We start from the raw sequence: 16,270 nt of genomic DNA on the forward strand, positions 1-16,270 counted from the left end.
TAAATTTGCATGTGTAATTACCTACCTCCATTTCAAAACAAATGAGACATTAGGCTCTGAAATAAAAGTTATTTTTCCATCCAAGTTGTGAGTTGAATTTATGTGTAAAACCATAATATTGCAAAAACAATGCAAATAAATCCGTTTCCATCCTATGTGTAAAAGAGCAAAATCTTGGTGTTTCCATCCAGCAATTTTTATGCGCATAAAACAATCGTGGATAGAAACTCACTGAGTCACTAAACATTTATATGGCCAGTATGAAACTGATATTTCCTGATATCTGAAAAGTAAACATCTTAAGTAAGTAAACCATTCTCTTTGATGTATTTTGGGGAATGGGTCTGACTTCCTTTTTTTGTTTTAGACTCATAATTGTTGTTAGAAGCTGTATAATCTAAAGGCAATCAGTAGTGTACACATGGGCTGGAAAAAGATGACAGCTGAGATTTTACTCTTTACTAATAACTCTTCTTAATGCTGTCAGCTGTAGTTGATTATATACAATGCATTGTTTGTGCATGTATGATTATATAGTAAAACTCTAAAATGTATTTTGTATATTCAGCTCAATAGTTATCTGACGCAAGTGTAATGCGTTATACATGTATAATGCATTAATGTATGCTTTCAAAGACATTTTCTTTAGTGTTTTATAAACACACCCTGATTTATTCCAGATTTACACCCTTCCAGCCCTTCTGAGCAAGAAAGAGGAAAGTAAGTTCACTCGCTCCATAAACTGTTCAGTTGTCATTAAATATATAGTGTGAGACAAACTTGAGCAATTTGGCTCTGTTATCCAAGCAGTTTTTAATGCTGTCCAATGTAAACTGTAAATTTGAACTTGCAACACCATGCATACTAATTCATAAGACAAAAATAGTTCACCTCCATTGGCTGTATTTAACCCTCTGTGTTCACAGCATTCCTAAATGAAGCAGGCTTTAATTTTGTAAGGAAGTGTATAGAGCTTGTAGAAGCAAGAGGTGAGTCTACATCCTTTGAATTTCATGCAATATATGATATGTATGCATGTATGTATATACACTCACCTAAAGGATTATTAGGAACACCATACTAATACTGTGTTTGACCCCCTTTCGCCTTCAGAACTGCCTTAATTCTACGTGGCATTGATTCAACAAGGTGCTGAAAGCATTCTTTAGAAATGTTGGCCCATATTGATAGGATAGCATCTTGCAGTTGATGGAGATTTGTGGGATGCACATCCAGGGCACGAAGCTCCCGTTCCACCACATCCCAAAGGTGCTCTATTGGGTTGAGATCTGGTGACTGTGGGGGCCATTTTAGTACAGTGAACTCATTGTCATGTTCAAGAAACCAATTTGAAATGATTCGAGCTTTGTGACATGGTGCATTATCCTGCTGGAAGTAGCCATCAGAGGATGGGTACATGGTGGCCATAAAGGGATGGACATGGTCAGAAACAATGCTCATGTAGGCCGTGGCATTTAAACGATGCCCAATTGGCACTAAGGGGCCTAAAGTGTGCCAAGAAAACATCCCCACACCATTAAACCACCACCACCAGCCTGCACAGTGGTAACAAGGCATGATGGATCCATGTTCTCATTCTGTTTACGCCAAATTCTGACTCTACCATCTGAATGTCTCAACAGAAATCGAGACTCATCAGACCAGGCAACATTTTTCCAGTCTTCAACTGTCCAATTTTGGTGAGCTCTTGCAAATTGTAGCCTCTTTTTCCTATTTGTAGTGGAGATGAGTGGTACCCGGTGGGGTCTTCTGCTGTTGTAGCCCATTCGCCTCAAGGTTGTGCATGTTGTGGCTTCACAAATGCTTTGCTGCATACCTCGGTTGTAACGAGTGGTTATTTCAGGCAAAGTTGCGCTTCTATCAGCTTGAATCAGTCAGCCCATTCTCCTCTGACCTCTAGCATCAACAAGGCATTTTCGCCCACAGGACTGTCGCATACTGGATGTTTTTCCTTTTTCACACCATTCTTTGTAAACCTTAGAAATGGTTGTGCGTGAAAATCCCAGTAACTGAGCAGATTGTGAAATACTCAGACCGGCCCGTCTGGCACCAACAACCATGCCACGCTCAAAATTGCTTAAATCACCTTTCTTTCCCATTCTGACATTCAGTTTGGAGTTCAGGAGATTGTTTTGACCAGGACCACACCCCTAAATGCATTGAAGCAACTGCCATGTGATTGGTTGATTAGATAATTGCATTAATGAGAAATTGAACAGGTGTTCCTAATAATCCTTTAGGTGAGTGTATGTACATTGTACATGTCATGCATTTCTTAATATTCAAGTTACTGTATAGATCTGTGTATATGCAAACACATACACGTGTATATAGAATTAAAATACACTTTAAAAAAATTTGTATTTGACTGTCATTTGTGTATTAAAATATAGTCAGGTTAATTCAATAATAGTAAGTTATTTATTTGACCTGAATAAAACCTGTTAGATGACAGAACATTATTCTACAGTGTATCACTTTATTCTTTTGATATCTCATAATAAGTTAATCGTACTTTCCCTCCCATATCTAGGCATTAACACAATGGGGCTGTACAGAATAGGCGGAGTCAATTCTAAAGTACAACGACTTATGACCTCAGTTTTTGGTAAGTTCTCTCCAGTAATTATTTTGCAAAATTTGTATACATACTACAAAGGTAGATTTGAATGGTATTGAATGTGTTGAAAATGAGATTTGTTTTAGCAGAACACATACAGTGGCTCCTAAAATAATTTGTTATGAAATGTATGTTGTTATCAATTGCAATGCCATTAATACATTGATTTAAACATCCAAATAATTTACCCTGTAAAAAAGGAATTGTTGAGTTAAAGAATCAAGGCAACATGATGCTGTAAGTTTGTTGCATTTTCTCAACATCTGTCATTTATTTGTGAGTTTGAACTTTTGTTTAGACAATTAAGTCTAATCAAGACAACTTCAGATTTCAGTAAATTATCAATTATCAAAACAAGGACTTTTATTCTGTCACCATTGAAGTCTTATATACTGTATGGTTTTATATGACATCTGAGATTTAATTTTTTCCCCATTCTGCTGGTTGATGTGAACATTAGCTGAAACTCTTGACCTATATCTGCATGATTTTATGCATTGCACTACTGCCACATGATTGGCTGATTAGATAATTGCATGAATAAGTAGGTGTACAGGTGTTCATATATAAAGTGCCAAGTAAGTAAGTGTACTATATACATATAAACCGTATTTGTTTATGTCACCCTTGCAGCAGCCAAAGTTCCTACAGATATGGACCTTGACCCAGACACCTGGGATAACAAGACCATCACCAGTGGCCTAAAGAATTACCTCAGGTTGATAAACAGCTCATATCTTTGACTTCTAAAAATGGCTTATCAAGACAGAAAAGTGGCTTATGTTCTGTTCCTTACAGGTGTCTCGCAGAACCTCTCATGACCTATAGATTCCACAAAGACTTCATCATGGCAGTCAGTGAGTTCTAGCATGTTTGTTTTGTCCTTGGTCTGCTCCTCACTATGCTCTTCTGGGACCGGTTTATTGAATCCAGGGTTTGTTTGATTTTTACTTTTAGAGTCTGATGATCAGAACTACAGAGTCTGTGCTGTTCATGCGCTCGTCCACAAGCTGCCAGACAAGAACAGAGAGATGCTGGATATTCTAATCAAACACCTGCATTTGTAGGTCACTCTGATGCCTAAAAATGTATCAAGAATAGCAAAACTGCACATCTTTTTCATTTATATATAAGTATATTTTAAGATGAGCTAAATAGTGTGAATGAGTTTGAAACAAATGTTCTCCTTTTTTTGACAGGGTTTCCACACACAGCCAGAAGAATCTGATGACCGTGTCTAACCTTGGTGTGATTTTTGGCCCCACACTCATGCGGTCACAGGAAGAGACAGTGGCTGCCATGATGAACATCAAGTTTCAAAATATTGTTGTGGAGATTCTCATAGAAAACTATGACAAGGTGAGCATTTTAATGAGCTAGCAGCTGGGGAAAAATTACCAATTATGAAACCGTTATTTGTGCAGTGCTTTGCATCATGCCTACGAACACCCTTTTCCCCGAGTGAAATCACTGGATCGCACAATGGTTTATGGCTTATTGCTCTAATATAAAATGGGAATTGCTGATTTTACTAATAGGGAAATTACTAATTTACCCAAACAAAGATTCTTAAAGGGATAGTTTAAAAATAAAGTCATACACATCTTAGATGGCATAGGGGTGAGAAAATTATGAGGGAATTTTAACTTTTTTGGTTATCTATCCCTTCAAGGATATTTGGTAGAATTTTATTTCTGTGGTTTTCCTTTGGCAATCCAAATCCCCTTTTGTCTCTTTTCTTAGATATTTCACCAAGCTCCAGACCCTAATGTCCCTCTGCCCTTGCCACAGCCACAGTCTCACTCTCAGTCTCATTCTCGTACCAGCGCTCGCCGTAGCAAAGCTATCTGCCTCTCCACTAGATCCCGCAAGTCCAGAGGCCTGTACCCTCCCACACTGTGTCTAGCTGATGCCGACAGTGAGTGTCCCCTAATGCAGAAATGTAGTTCCTCCATGCTCCTCTGTGATCACAATCTGTATGCTTTTTTGTATGTTTTATACAATTTAAATTTTTTGCTGTATATTTTTAGATTTAAAACTGCATATCTTTCCACAATGTAGAAAAATAGTTAAAGCTGATATAATTATTTAATAGTTAAAATACTTTCTACTAGCCCAGCTTAATATGCAGAAACAGCCCTAAATAAGCCATTCAGAGAGCCATTTAAATTTTATTGAAAACTGTAAACACTGTGTCTCTGTGACACTATGAAAATACCTCTGTTTGTTTTGAGCGACCCATCTCAAGAGAGACAATAACATTGACAAAGGTGTGAGTTGGAGGCGGGACTGTCTGTTAGTTCGATCAACAGAAGAAGGGGGGTGGCGTATTCAGAAATCTCTTTTAAAAACAATGTTTATTTTTGCAATTCCATTTTGTGGCACTGGTGGCACAGAAATAACATACAACTTTAAGTCATTAAAACTGTAAAGTAATGAAAATGGAAGTGTAAGAATTATGTAGTGACCAAAAACAAAATGTCTCTGGAAGGCTCTGTTGTGTAAATGCATTTGCCAAAGTGCAACTGAAGCTCAATTAACCGTAATTGTGGCATAATCTTGTTTACAACAAAAATTTATTTTTTTGAAAAAAAGATTACAGTTTTGGGACCAGTTTTGGAGGGTTTAAAGACAGAAATGTGAAGCTTATAACTTTTAGCACTTACACTGGCGGACAAAAGTTTGGAATAATGTACAGATTTTGTTGTTTTGGAAGGAAATTGGTACAATAATTCACCAAAGTGGTATTCAACTGAACACAAAGTATAGTCAGGACATTACTGATGTAAAAACAGCTCCATCACAATTTGAAAAAAGTCGTTTTTGATCAAAAGGCCCCATTTCCAGCAGCCATCACTCCAACACCTTATCCTTGAGTAATCATGCTAATTTGCTTATTTTGGTACTAGAAAATCACTTGTCATTATATCAAACAGTTGAAAGCTTTTTGGTTTGTGAAATGAAGCTTAACATTGTATTTGTGTTTGTTTTTGAGTTGCCACAATATGCAATATACTGGCATGTCTTAAGGTCAATATTAGGCCAAAAATGGCAAAAAAGAAACAGCTTTCTCTAGAAATTCGTCAGTCAATATTTTATTTGAGGAATGAAGGCTATACAGTGCTTGAAATTGCCAAAAAACTGAAGATTTCATACAAAGGTGTACACTACAGTCTTCAAAGACAAAGGTCAACTGGCTCTAACAAGGACAGAAAAAGATGTGGAAGGCCAGATGTACAACTAGATAAGAGGATAAGAAGTGCACTTCTACACCTCCATAATTGAGTCCATCCTCACCTCCTCCATCATCATCTGGTATGCTGCTGCCACTACCAAGGACTAAAGTAGACTGAATCGTGTCATTCGTTTTGCTGAGAAAGTGATTGGCTGCAATCTGCCATTTCTCCAGGACCTGTATGTCACCAGGACTCTGGGGTGGGCAGAAAAGATTGTGGCCGACCCCTCCCACCAGGACACAATCTCTTTGAAACACTCCGGCAAGAGGGTACGGTCCATCACGACCAAAACCTCATGCCACAGGAACAGTTTCTTCACGACTGCAGCTGGCCTCATAAACGAGGCCTAGGACTCTCAAACTGTGAACAGCTGTGAAGAGTAAACAATTGCACATTCTATGGTTCATATTCTGCACATATTTTGCACATCCCTGCAAAACTGCACATATTTTGCACAACTGTACAGCTCCCTTATTAAAACCAGTCAGTTTACTTTTTCCTATATATATTGTATATATATCTTATATATAGTTTATTATTTATCTTACTATGTTTATAGTTTATCGTTATTGCATGCATCAAACACAGAGGCAAATTCCTTAGTCAATTCTGATTCTTATGGGAAGAATTACAAAGAAAAAGCCACTTTTGAAGCAGAAAAAGTTAAATAAAAGATTAGACTGGGCAAAGAAACACAGATATTGGACAGATTATTGGAAAAGAGTGTTATGGATCTTAACCCCATTGAGCTTTTGTGGGATCAGCTAGGCAGTAAGGTGCATGAGAAGTGCCCGACATGACATCCACATCTATGGCAAGTGTTACAGGAAGTATGGGGTGAAATGTCACCTGAGTATCTGGACAAACTGACAGCTAGAATGCCAAGAATCTGCAAAGCTGTCATTGCTGCACGTGGAGGATTGTCTTGATGAGAACTCTTTGAAGTACCGTAGTTTACTTTTTCAGATTGTAATAGTAATTTTTCATGTTATTAATGTCTTGACTATACATGGTGATCCGTTGAATGCCACTTTGGTGAATAAAAGTACCAATTTCTTTCCATATCATCAAAATCTGTACATTATTCCGAACTTTTGGCTGCCAGTGTACATTAATTCATATGTTAAAATGTGTGTATTATTTAAGCTGTAATGTTGTTTAAATTGTTGTTTTTATTGTAGTTTAAGGGTTTTCTTGTTTACAGCGTTATAGCGTCATGGCAACACAGTTGTAAAAATTGCTGCATATTGTTGATGTCTTGTGGCAATACTTTTGAAACAGTGAGTATTTTAATGTTTACAGATTGGCCCAATTCACTTCCGTTGTAAGTGCCTCACTAGATCCCAGATTTTTGCTTTTTTTAAAGAAATAGAGGGACAAGTCAAAATAAATTTTTGGTGTTGATTGAGCTTAACTTGTATTGAACCATTACGAAAGAGAAACATAGATTCAGTCAAGTTTGTCTAAACTTATGACTGCTAGTTAATGTTCTCTTCACTCTTCCCCCATTAATTTCACATTTATTTCTCCTTGTCTCTGTCTCCATCAGGTGACGCATTTAGTAGCAGTCCTAGCAGCACTCCAATGGGCAGTATGGAGTCTCTCTCCTCACACTCTTCAGAACAGAACAGCTGTTCCAAGACCAGCTCCCCCTCGCATTTCAAACACAAGGCATCAGGAGGTCTGTGCTGGACCACTCACTCTCCTTCCTCTAATGGGCCCAAAAGCTCAGCATGCACCATCAGCCCTGACTCCAGCTCCAAAGAGGATGCCACCAAGACAGATGGAGAATGGGAAGAGGCATTGAGTACGAGCCCAGGGGATCGAGGGTCTCCAGAGCTTCTCCAGAAGCGACTGGAGGTTCATGGTGATGAACAGCGCAGCCTGTCCTCCTGTTCTTCTCTCACATCACTGCATATCTCTGAAGGTAAACATACTTAGTGTGTAGCTGTGTTTTTGCATAAAAGTGGCAGTAAATTGCACGTGTTGTCTGTGCTGGATTAGCACCCGATTCACTAAAGGAGTTATGTAGATCAAGCAACGCCATAAACACGCCCACAAAATCTGTGCTGAACGCAATTTGCAAGGTGCAATTCGATCTTATGGGCTGATTCTGAGCATTATCTGGTGAGGGTGCAGCAGACCACATCAGTGATCTGATGCCCTCTCCCGGGACTCTACAGCATCACTACATTACTTTGATCCAGTCACCTGAATCATCTCTTTAACATGCCAAAAGCATGCTTGACTACACAACGCATCTGGATATATGCAAAGTTATAACGATTCTCTTCATCATTTTGATCACTAAAACTGCAATCATTGATAGAAAATGTAAATAAACATCTCTTTTATATAAATTAATTAAGAATTAAGTGCAATCTATAATGAGCCTCTTTTACATAAAAAAGGAGTTGTTTTTTTCTTTCTTGTTTTGAACACAAAAAATTAGTTGTTTTTTTTTATAAGAATATTTCAGCTCTGTAGTTACATCAGTGCAAGTGAATGGTGAACTTTGAAGCTCCAAAAAGCACATAAAGGCAGCATAACATTAATCCATTAAAGACTCCAGTGGTTTATATGATAGGCTTGGGTGGGAAACAGATACATTTTTAATTCCTTTTTAATGATAAATCTCCACTTTCACATATTTTTATTTTTTTGCCAATTCACATTCTTCCTGCATATTGCCACTTACTGAACAGGGAGGAGAATTCATAGTAAAAATGATTTAAATAGTGATCTGTTTCTCATCCGCTTCTGAAGACAGGGATTTAACCACTGGAGTCATGTGGATTCCTTTTATGCTTCCTTTATGTCCTTTTTAGAGCTTCAAAGTTCTGGAGAACATTCACTTGCATTGAATGGACAAACAGAGCTGAAATATTCTTGTAAAAATCTTCAGCAGAAGAAAATAAGAATTAGTTTTTTTGGGTGAACCATCAGGTTTTTGTGCTGAAATACTACTTGCAAAAATGCTGCAACTGTTTAGTGAATTCTACCAAATGTGTTTGATGTTGCTGTTCTTTTGAACTGAATTTCCCCTGAGGTATCAATAAGTATCTTTGTCTAACTCTTTTCTAATATAGTCATCTCTTGGTCATGTTAAGGTTTCAGGAGCTGTCACGGTTCCATTCAGAGTCTTGTATCACGCAGTCAGAGAAACAGTCTGAAGTCCCTGCATCTGCCTGACCTTCCTCCTAAAGAGACTGTGAGATACAGACTTGATTCCGCAGCCAGTAATGGCTACCAGAGACCTGGATCTGTGTAAGCAACAATCTACTTAGTAATTCTCTTTCAAAGCAAAATGTTTGAAGAAAGTGGAACAAGAATAATTGTAGTTGTTATTAAAAGCAGCTATGTAAGAGGCAGCTGAGAGCTCATCTCCCAACATGCCCTCAAAGGTGTTTTACAATTTATGAAATTCACAAATGATAAGTAATCTAGAGACAGCTAATCTAGTCATCTCAGTCTCACTCAGATAATACGTAAGTAATTTCAATCATATGTAACAAAACCAAAGCAATCCAGCCTACCAGACAGTTTTTCACCCTGAACGATCTTACTTATATGAAGCCAGACATATCAGACCTTTTGGAATGAGGATGAAACCTTATCTAGAAAACCTGGATATCAATTTGGACAATGTAACCAATTTTTAGATATAAGATGCGCCTTTCCTCTCCATAAACCTGTTTTCACTGATGGATCAAAAGCAGATAATAAAGTTTCGGCAGCAGTAGTTATCGGAGATCATTGTCCATATTCCTGGACAATGCTCAGTCTTCAATGATGAAGCTTGTGTTCTGCTTTTAACCCTGGAACATTTTAAGAATGAACAAAGACGACATTTTTTAATCTTTCCCGACTCAAAATCTTGCTTCAAGCTTTGGAATCTGTAAAGACTGATCACCCCATTATTTTGAGTATTTTAACTAAAGTAGAAAACTTCAGTATCTTTTTCTGCTGGATCCCAGGTCGTTTTGGACTGTCAGACAACGAGAAAGCAGAATTTACAGCTAAAGGAATCCCTTTCTCTAGAAATCAGAGTGTAGTATTGGATGGAATAGCAGGTGGAATGGGACGAATGTAAAAACAATAAGCTTTATGAAATAAATCCCAGTATAACTAATCTTTTCTCTAACTTTGAAGTAGATAGAGAAAACAATAGAGTTTCTGCCTAACAGAAAAATAAAATTCCTTATTTTATTTATGTGTTTTTGATACTTAATCTTTTCTTGCCATGTGGATAGCTTTGTTGCTGGCATGGCCCTAAAAATAAATATACAAACAAACAAAATCATATGGAACATCAGGAAGTATGTACTAATATGAATTGCTTATTCGTTAATTTGTTGGTATAGCAAGAAATCTAAATTTTGTGGACATCTGAAATATACCATACTTGTTATTTCAGGGTGGCCTCCCGGGCAGCAATCTTTGAGACCCATGTGATTTCCCAGCCCACTACTTTGGGAAGGTATTAAGAGATTTATCAAAGTATTTTAACATAATATTGCTGAACAATTTCTTTATGATTTCGGTATTGTGAACAGCTACTCAAAAAGCTTAGTTGCTTTGTCTCTGACCCCCTCTGGTGCTTTTTTACAGAGACGCAAAAGCCTTGTATTCCTGTAAAGCAGAGCACAGTCATGAGCTCAGCTTCCCTCAGGGGGCACTCTTCTCCAACGGTAACCGTACTCTCCTCACAGAACATTAGGATTTATATAGAACATTAATATTGAGCAAGGAACATTTATACACAGAGTTTTCATTATTAAAGCAGGAGTTTGTGTGCTTTTGTCTCAGCTTTGAATTTGTGTTTGTCAATGCAGTGTATCCCTCTGTTGAACCCGGTTGGCTACAAGCAACATATGATGGCAAGACTGGACTCATCCCAGAAAATTATGTGGGGTTCCTCTGATGGGGTTGAAAAAGGCAAAGTCCATGGTATCCATGGTGATCATTTCTGCAAAAAGGGACCATTTATGTACATTTATGCCAAACTGTATGTAATAGTTTTTTTGCATACTTACATTATAACTACATCATTAACCATTACATACGATAATGTTTATTCAGGATGTAGATATTACAATTGTCTTAAAAGTTTTAATAGATTATTGTCTTCTTGGTACATGCAGTTGACTGTAATAGCACACACATATCTTTATTTATATAGAGTCCATAATGCTTACGGGCTGTGATATTTTAAAACTGTAATTCAAGAAATGAGCTTGCTCATAACTCTGATCAGTGCTGCGTTACGGTTCTGAAGGGGACTATAGATATGGGTTATACAGAGGGAGAAGTACACCTGTACCATAAGCATACAAAATAATTTCTGTCTGTGAAGAGCATAAAAGTAAATGAAAACCAAATGCTAACGGCACTCCTGCAGAAGGTTTTATTGCTAATGAAACACTTATGTGATTATTAGTGGTGTGTTTTATTTACTTTTAAGTGGTACCAAAAGATCATGTTTGGTAGATGCAGGTCATCTGTAATTTAGTCACTGTGTGGTGCCATTGAGCAAGGACCTTTTATTTCAACAGTAGTAACAGTGTTATTGAGGAAATCATTTTCATCTGTGCAACTGGTATAAAACATGGTGTCTCTAGATTCTTGTCATTTCAAATAAGGACCTTTCAGTGTTCTTAACATTATTTTAACAAAATATCTTCACTTCTTTAATTATACTGTAACACTATAAAGTAAGTTTCCATTCGTTAACATTAGTTAATTCATTATGTATCATGAACTAACAATGATCAACATTTTTTACAGCATTTATTAATCTTTGTTAATGTTAGTTAATAAAAATGCAATTGTTCATTGATAGATCATGTTAGTTAGAGTGCATTACCTAATGTTAACATATAAGACTTGTGATTTTAAAAATGCATTATCATATGTTTAAATTAATTTTGACTAAGATTAATAAATGCTGTAGAATTTTTGTTCATTTTTAGTTCATGTTAACTACATTTGTTGAGTAATGTTAACAAATGGAAACTTACTGTAAAGTGTTACCATTATACTAATATACTTAGACGTTTTTGAGGCATTTGATAAATCAATGTTATGTTAACAAAAAGTGTCCATTAGATAGTTTAGTTTCTACTGAATATATTTGTGTAAGTGTAATATAGTGCATTTTAAATGAAGTACAATCAAGAAAAGAGAAAATGCATCTGACAGTGTTAAATTTTGTTGTTGAGTGTGTCTCGGATACAATTTGTAATATTTTGTGCTGGCAAAAAATGTAGTTGTTCATGTAATGGTTCAGCTGTATTTTAATTTACACTGGTTTAGCATTTCAGCATTTTTAAATGAAAAATATTATATGCAGATTATAATAATGGTATTAACATCATGCACAAAGTAATTTAATGTTTAAATTGTCATTTTCTCATAAAGCATTTTAACTATTACGTTTTTTGTTTTATATTCTGAAACTAAGATTTGGCTTCAAAGTCATTTTAGTTTCAGTGTGTTTCTACCTCTTATTATCACTATTATTATTATTATTATATTTCCTACATAAAGTAAAACTGTTTACTGATTGGGTTAGATTGAGATTAAGCACTAGGCATTTAAAGGGATAGTTCATCCAAAAATTTTAATGCTCATAATTTTCTCACCCTCATGCCATCCCAGATGTATATGATTTTCTTCTGCTGAACAAAATCAGAAGATTTTTAGAAGAATATTTCAGCTCTGTTGGTCCTCACAATGTAAGTAAATGGGTACAAAAGGATTGAAGCTCCAAAATGCATATAAACGCAGCATAAAAATAATCCATAAGACACCATATTTAGGTCCGTTTTTAGCATAAATTCTCCTGCCTGCCCATTAGGTGGCGATATGCTCGAAGAATGAAAATCACCAAAAACAAATTAAGAATGCGAAAGTGGGGACTGATCTGTTTCTCACCAACAGCTATCATATTGCTTCTGAAGACATAGATTTTGCCACTGGAGAAATATGGATTACTTTTATGCTGCGTTTATATGCATTTTGGAGCTTCAACCCTTTTGTACCCATTTACTTACATTGTGAGGACCAACAGAGCTGAAATATTCTTCAAAAAATATTTGTTTGTGTTCAGCAGAAGTAAAAAGTCACACACATTGGGTGTATGAAGGTAAATGATGAGAGAATTTTCTTTTTGGGTGAGCTATTCCTTTAAGCTGTAAATGTCAAATCAGAAACAAATGAAAGCACCCATCCTTCTCTGGCAAGCTGTATACACACATATCACATACTGTACATATTCTGTTTCTTGACATTGATTTTGTTTTTTTTTATTCAAAACATTATTTAATCTTTATTTTATGTTCATCACATATGAACAGTCAGTCCCACATTATGACGGGTGTAAGTAAACTTCCCCTGTGATTTTTGTTGTTGCCAACACAGAATTACATCATTGGTGATGTAAGAAAAAAGCAATTTTATTTGAACTTTGGACAGCCTGGGTGCTTGCTTCTGATGTAATCTTTGGGACCTTTAATTGGGATGTCCACATATGTAAAAGTCCAGCTGTATGGGGAAATATTTTTTTTTTCTAGGTCTGACCTACACATTGCACTCTTAATAGCTTTAGTTCTATTGAGCACATAGGCTGTAAATAATGTAAAAAGTGATTCATTCATACTTAATTTATCAGTTAGAGAACTGCTCAGTTTTTTAAGGAATTTTCAATAGATTTTTTAATAGCAGTTTTTGATTTATTAGTAGGCTAAACTACGGTCTGTGGTTGACATTACTTCAAGAAAGTTTCAGGTTTTGTTCTACAACAAATTACACACAGTCATAGCTCAAATACCTCAAACAGGAATTTCGAAGCCTCTCTTGATGAAATGAATGAAATTCAGCATGACTGATGTTTCAACATGTGATCTTGCCCTTGATGTTCTTTTTGATATTACAGCATGTCTATGAGCAAGAGAACAGTACTCTTAGACAATTTACTAATACAACAATTTACTATTTCCACAGGGAGAGAGATATGGTGAAGATCCAGCACCAAAATATAAACAGACAATCACAAAAGTTCTGTTTCAAACATGTTTCAAAATATATGTGTCTGAGTACAGAATATATTTCTATATTTACACAATGAGACATAAAAAATGAAAACTAGTCAGGAAAAAGGAACATACACAGTGCGAATGCTGTGCGTTTATTGTAAGTAGAAGGTGTAAATCAATGAACATTCATTACATTATGGCTGAGATGCCAAACAAGCCAGTGTATAGCTGTAAAGTTGCTTTACAAATAATTTGACATTTACAGCATGCAATATAAAATTATATTTACTTTTTATTTATTTTACTGAAGAATTTACCAGTTGCCAAGTTGCTAAAAAATATATATATATATATATATATATATATATATATATATATATATATTTATATATATATATTTTTTTTTTTTTTTTTGTTGCATGAGTTCGATTTTTTAAGGGAAGTTGTTAGCATTTGTATCATAAAAAATAATTTTTGTAGCATTTAGTGTTACATTTAAGATGAAGTGTGTAATTTCTCTACCATTAGCTTCCCCAAATGGAATTGGAAACAAAATTGTAATTGCTTTCAAACAGGTTTCCCTGAACACCATTGTTCACCATTGTGCTTCATTGGTTGACTCAATCGTTTCGTGCTGGTCAGGATGTTCAAACAAACAAACAAAAGAGCTGTCAAAATTAACACTAATGCATGCAATTAATTAAAGTTTAATGCGTTAATTTTTATTAATCACAATTAACACATTTACCGTTAATATAGCATAAACACTTAACGGAAGGGTGCAGCCTTTGCGATGTGTCCGCACAGAGTCATTACACTGACACGCACACCACAAACACACAAAGGTGGGTAGAGTAGCCAAAAACTGTACTCAAGTAAAAGTACAATTACTTAAAAAAAATAGATTACTCAAGTAGAAGTAAAATTACTAGCATAAATAAGTACTTGAGTAAGAGTAAAAAAATGTCCAATTAAAAGAGTATTCAAGTAGTGAACTCGTTACCTTCACAAATGACATAATGGACGTTTACTCCCCTATATTCCATTATATAATTCACACTGAACATGTAGAATTTGTATTATTATTAATGGAAATTCTGTCATCATTCACCATCATGTTGTTCCAAACCTGTATGAATTTCTTTCTTCCATGCAACAGGAGATATTTGACAGAATGTTTGCACTATTAGTCACTATTTACTTTCAGTGAATGTGAATGGTAACGGAGACTGTCAGTCTCTAGCATTCTGTCTAATATGTTTTGTGTTCCACATAATACAAAGCGTCACACTGGTTTGGAACTACATGAGGGTAGGGAAATTATGACAGAATATTAAATTATGGCTGAGCTATCACTTCAAACAGATAGATTACCCAAAAAAAAAATTCCCTCAATTACTCACCCTCATGCCATCCCAGATGTGTATGACTTCCTTTCATCTGCAGAACACAAATTAAGATTTTTAGAAGAAAATTTTAGCTCTGTATGCCAAAATGTTAATGCTCCAAAAAGCACATAAAGGCAGCATAAATGCAATCCATAAGACTCCAGTGGTTAAATCCATACTTCATAAATTATATGATATGTGTGTATGTGTGTGTGAGAAACAGATCAATATTTGTCATTTTTTGCTTGACAGCAGGGGGCGATATGCAGAGAAGAATGTGAATAACCAAAAACACAAGAAGAAGAATGTGAACGTGATCTGTTTCTCATCCATACCTATCACGTCGCTTCTGAAGATATTAATTTAACCATTGGGGTCTTCTGGATTACTTTTATGCTGACTTATTTGATTTTGGTTTAGCTTTAAAATGTTGCCATCCATTCACTTGCATTGTATGGACCAAAAGAGATGTGACATTCTTAATTTGAGTTCAGCAGATGAAAGAAAAACATACACATCTGGGGTGGCATGAGGGTGAGTAAATCATGATAATTAAAATTTTTGGATGAACTATCCCTGGGCTCTTGTCAGATCTCAATGAATTTGTCAGGTTTGTGAGTTTTGGAAACATTTCTAGTAATTAATACAGTGAAAACTTGAAAATATCCCACAAGGACATTATATATAATGCCTTTTTTTCATTATTTCATAGCTTTTAAAGTCCTGTGTGGATTCTTATTTCAGTGTAGTTTCAGTTTTCAGTGTTGAAAGAATTTAGATAATTAGTTCTTCACTGCAGTACTGCCGCTCTCTAAATGCATATACGCTGCCTAGTGTGTAGGGCACCAGCCCCATTCATAAAACACTCGCTGTGTCTGAAACCACCCCCTATCCACTATATAGTGCACTATTTTGGGTGTCTGCCATTTTGTAGGAGTATCTGAATTCTGAGTGAGCCATTCGTTCCCT

The 16,270-nt window shown here is 35.8% G+C and overlaps 1 protein-coding gene across 2 annotated transcripts in view; it reads left to right on the forward strand.

The window, feature by feature from the left end:
- The window catches only part of arhgap42a (Rho GTPase activating protein 42a), a 35,783-nt gene extending 23,505 nt beyond the window's left edge, over positions 1-12,278 (forward strand). For both annotated transcript variants that reach the window (XM_052104044.1, XM_052104045.1), the window contains 13 exons: positions 681-720; positions 927-989; positions 2,555-2,629; positions 3,275-3,359; positions 3,440-3,498; positions 3,599-3,704; positions 3,841-4,000; positions 4,385-4,559; positions 7,427-7,804; positions 8,988-9,144; positions 10,295-10,357; positions 10,489-10,568; positions 10,713-12,278. In XM_052104044.1, coding sequence (XP_051960004.1) covers positions 681-720; positions 927-989; positions 2,555-2,629; positions 3,275-3,359; positions 3,440-3,498; positions 3,599-3,704; positions 3,841-4,000; positions 4,385-4,559; positions 7,427-7,804; positions 8,988-9,144; positions 10,295-10,357; positions 10,489-10,568; positions 10,713-10,801 — 1,530 coding nt within the window. In that variant the 3' untranslated portion in view covers positions 10,802-12,278. The remainder of the gene's footprint in view (positions 1-680; positions 721-926; positions 990-2,554; positions 2,630-3,274; positions 3,360-3,439; positions 3,499-3,598; positions 3,705-3,840; positions 4,001-4,384; positions 4,560-7,426; positions 7,805-8,987; positions 9,145-10,294; positions 10,358-10,488; positions 10,569-10,712) is intronic.
- Positions 12,279-16,270: the final 3,992 nt, after the last annotated feature.

This window comes from Xyrauchen texanus, chromosome 34 (assembly GCF_025860055.1).
Source record: "Xyrauchen texanus isolate HMW12.3.18 chromosome 34, RBS_HiC_50CHRs, whole genome shotgun sequence".
Lineage (NCBI taxonomy): Eukaryota > Metazoa > Chordata > Actinopteri > Cypriniformes > Catostomidae > Xyrauchen > Xyrauchen texanus.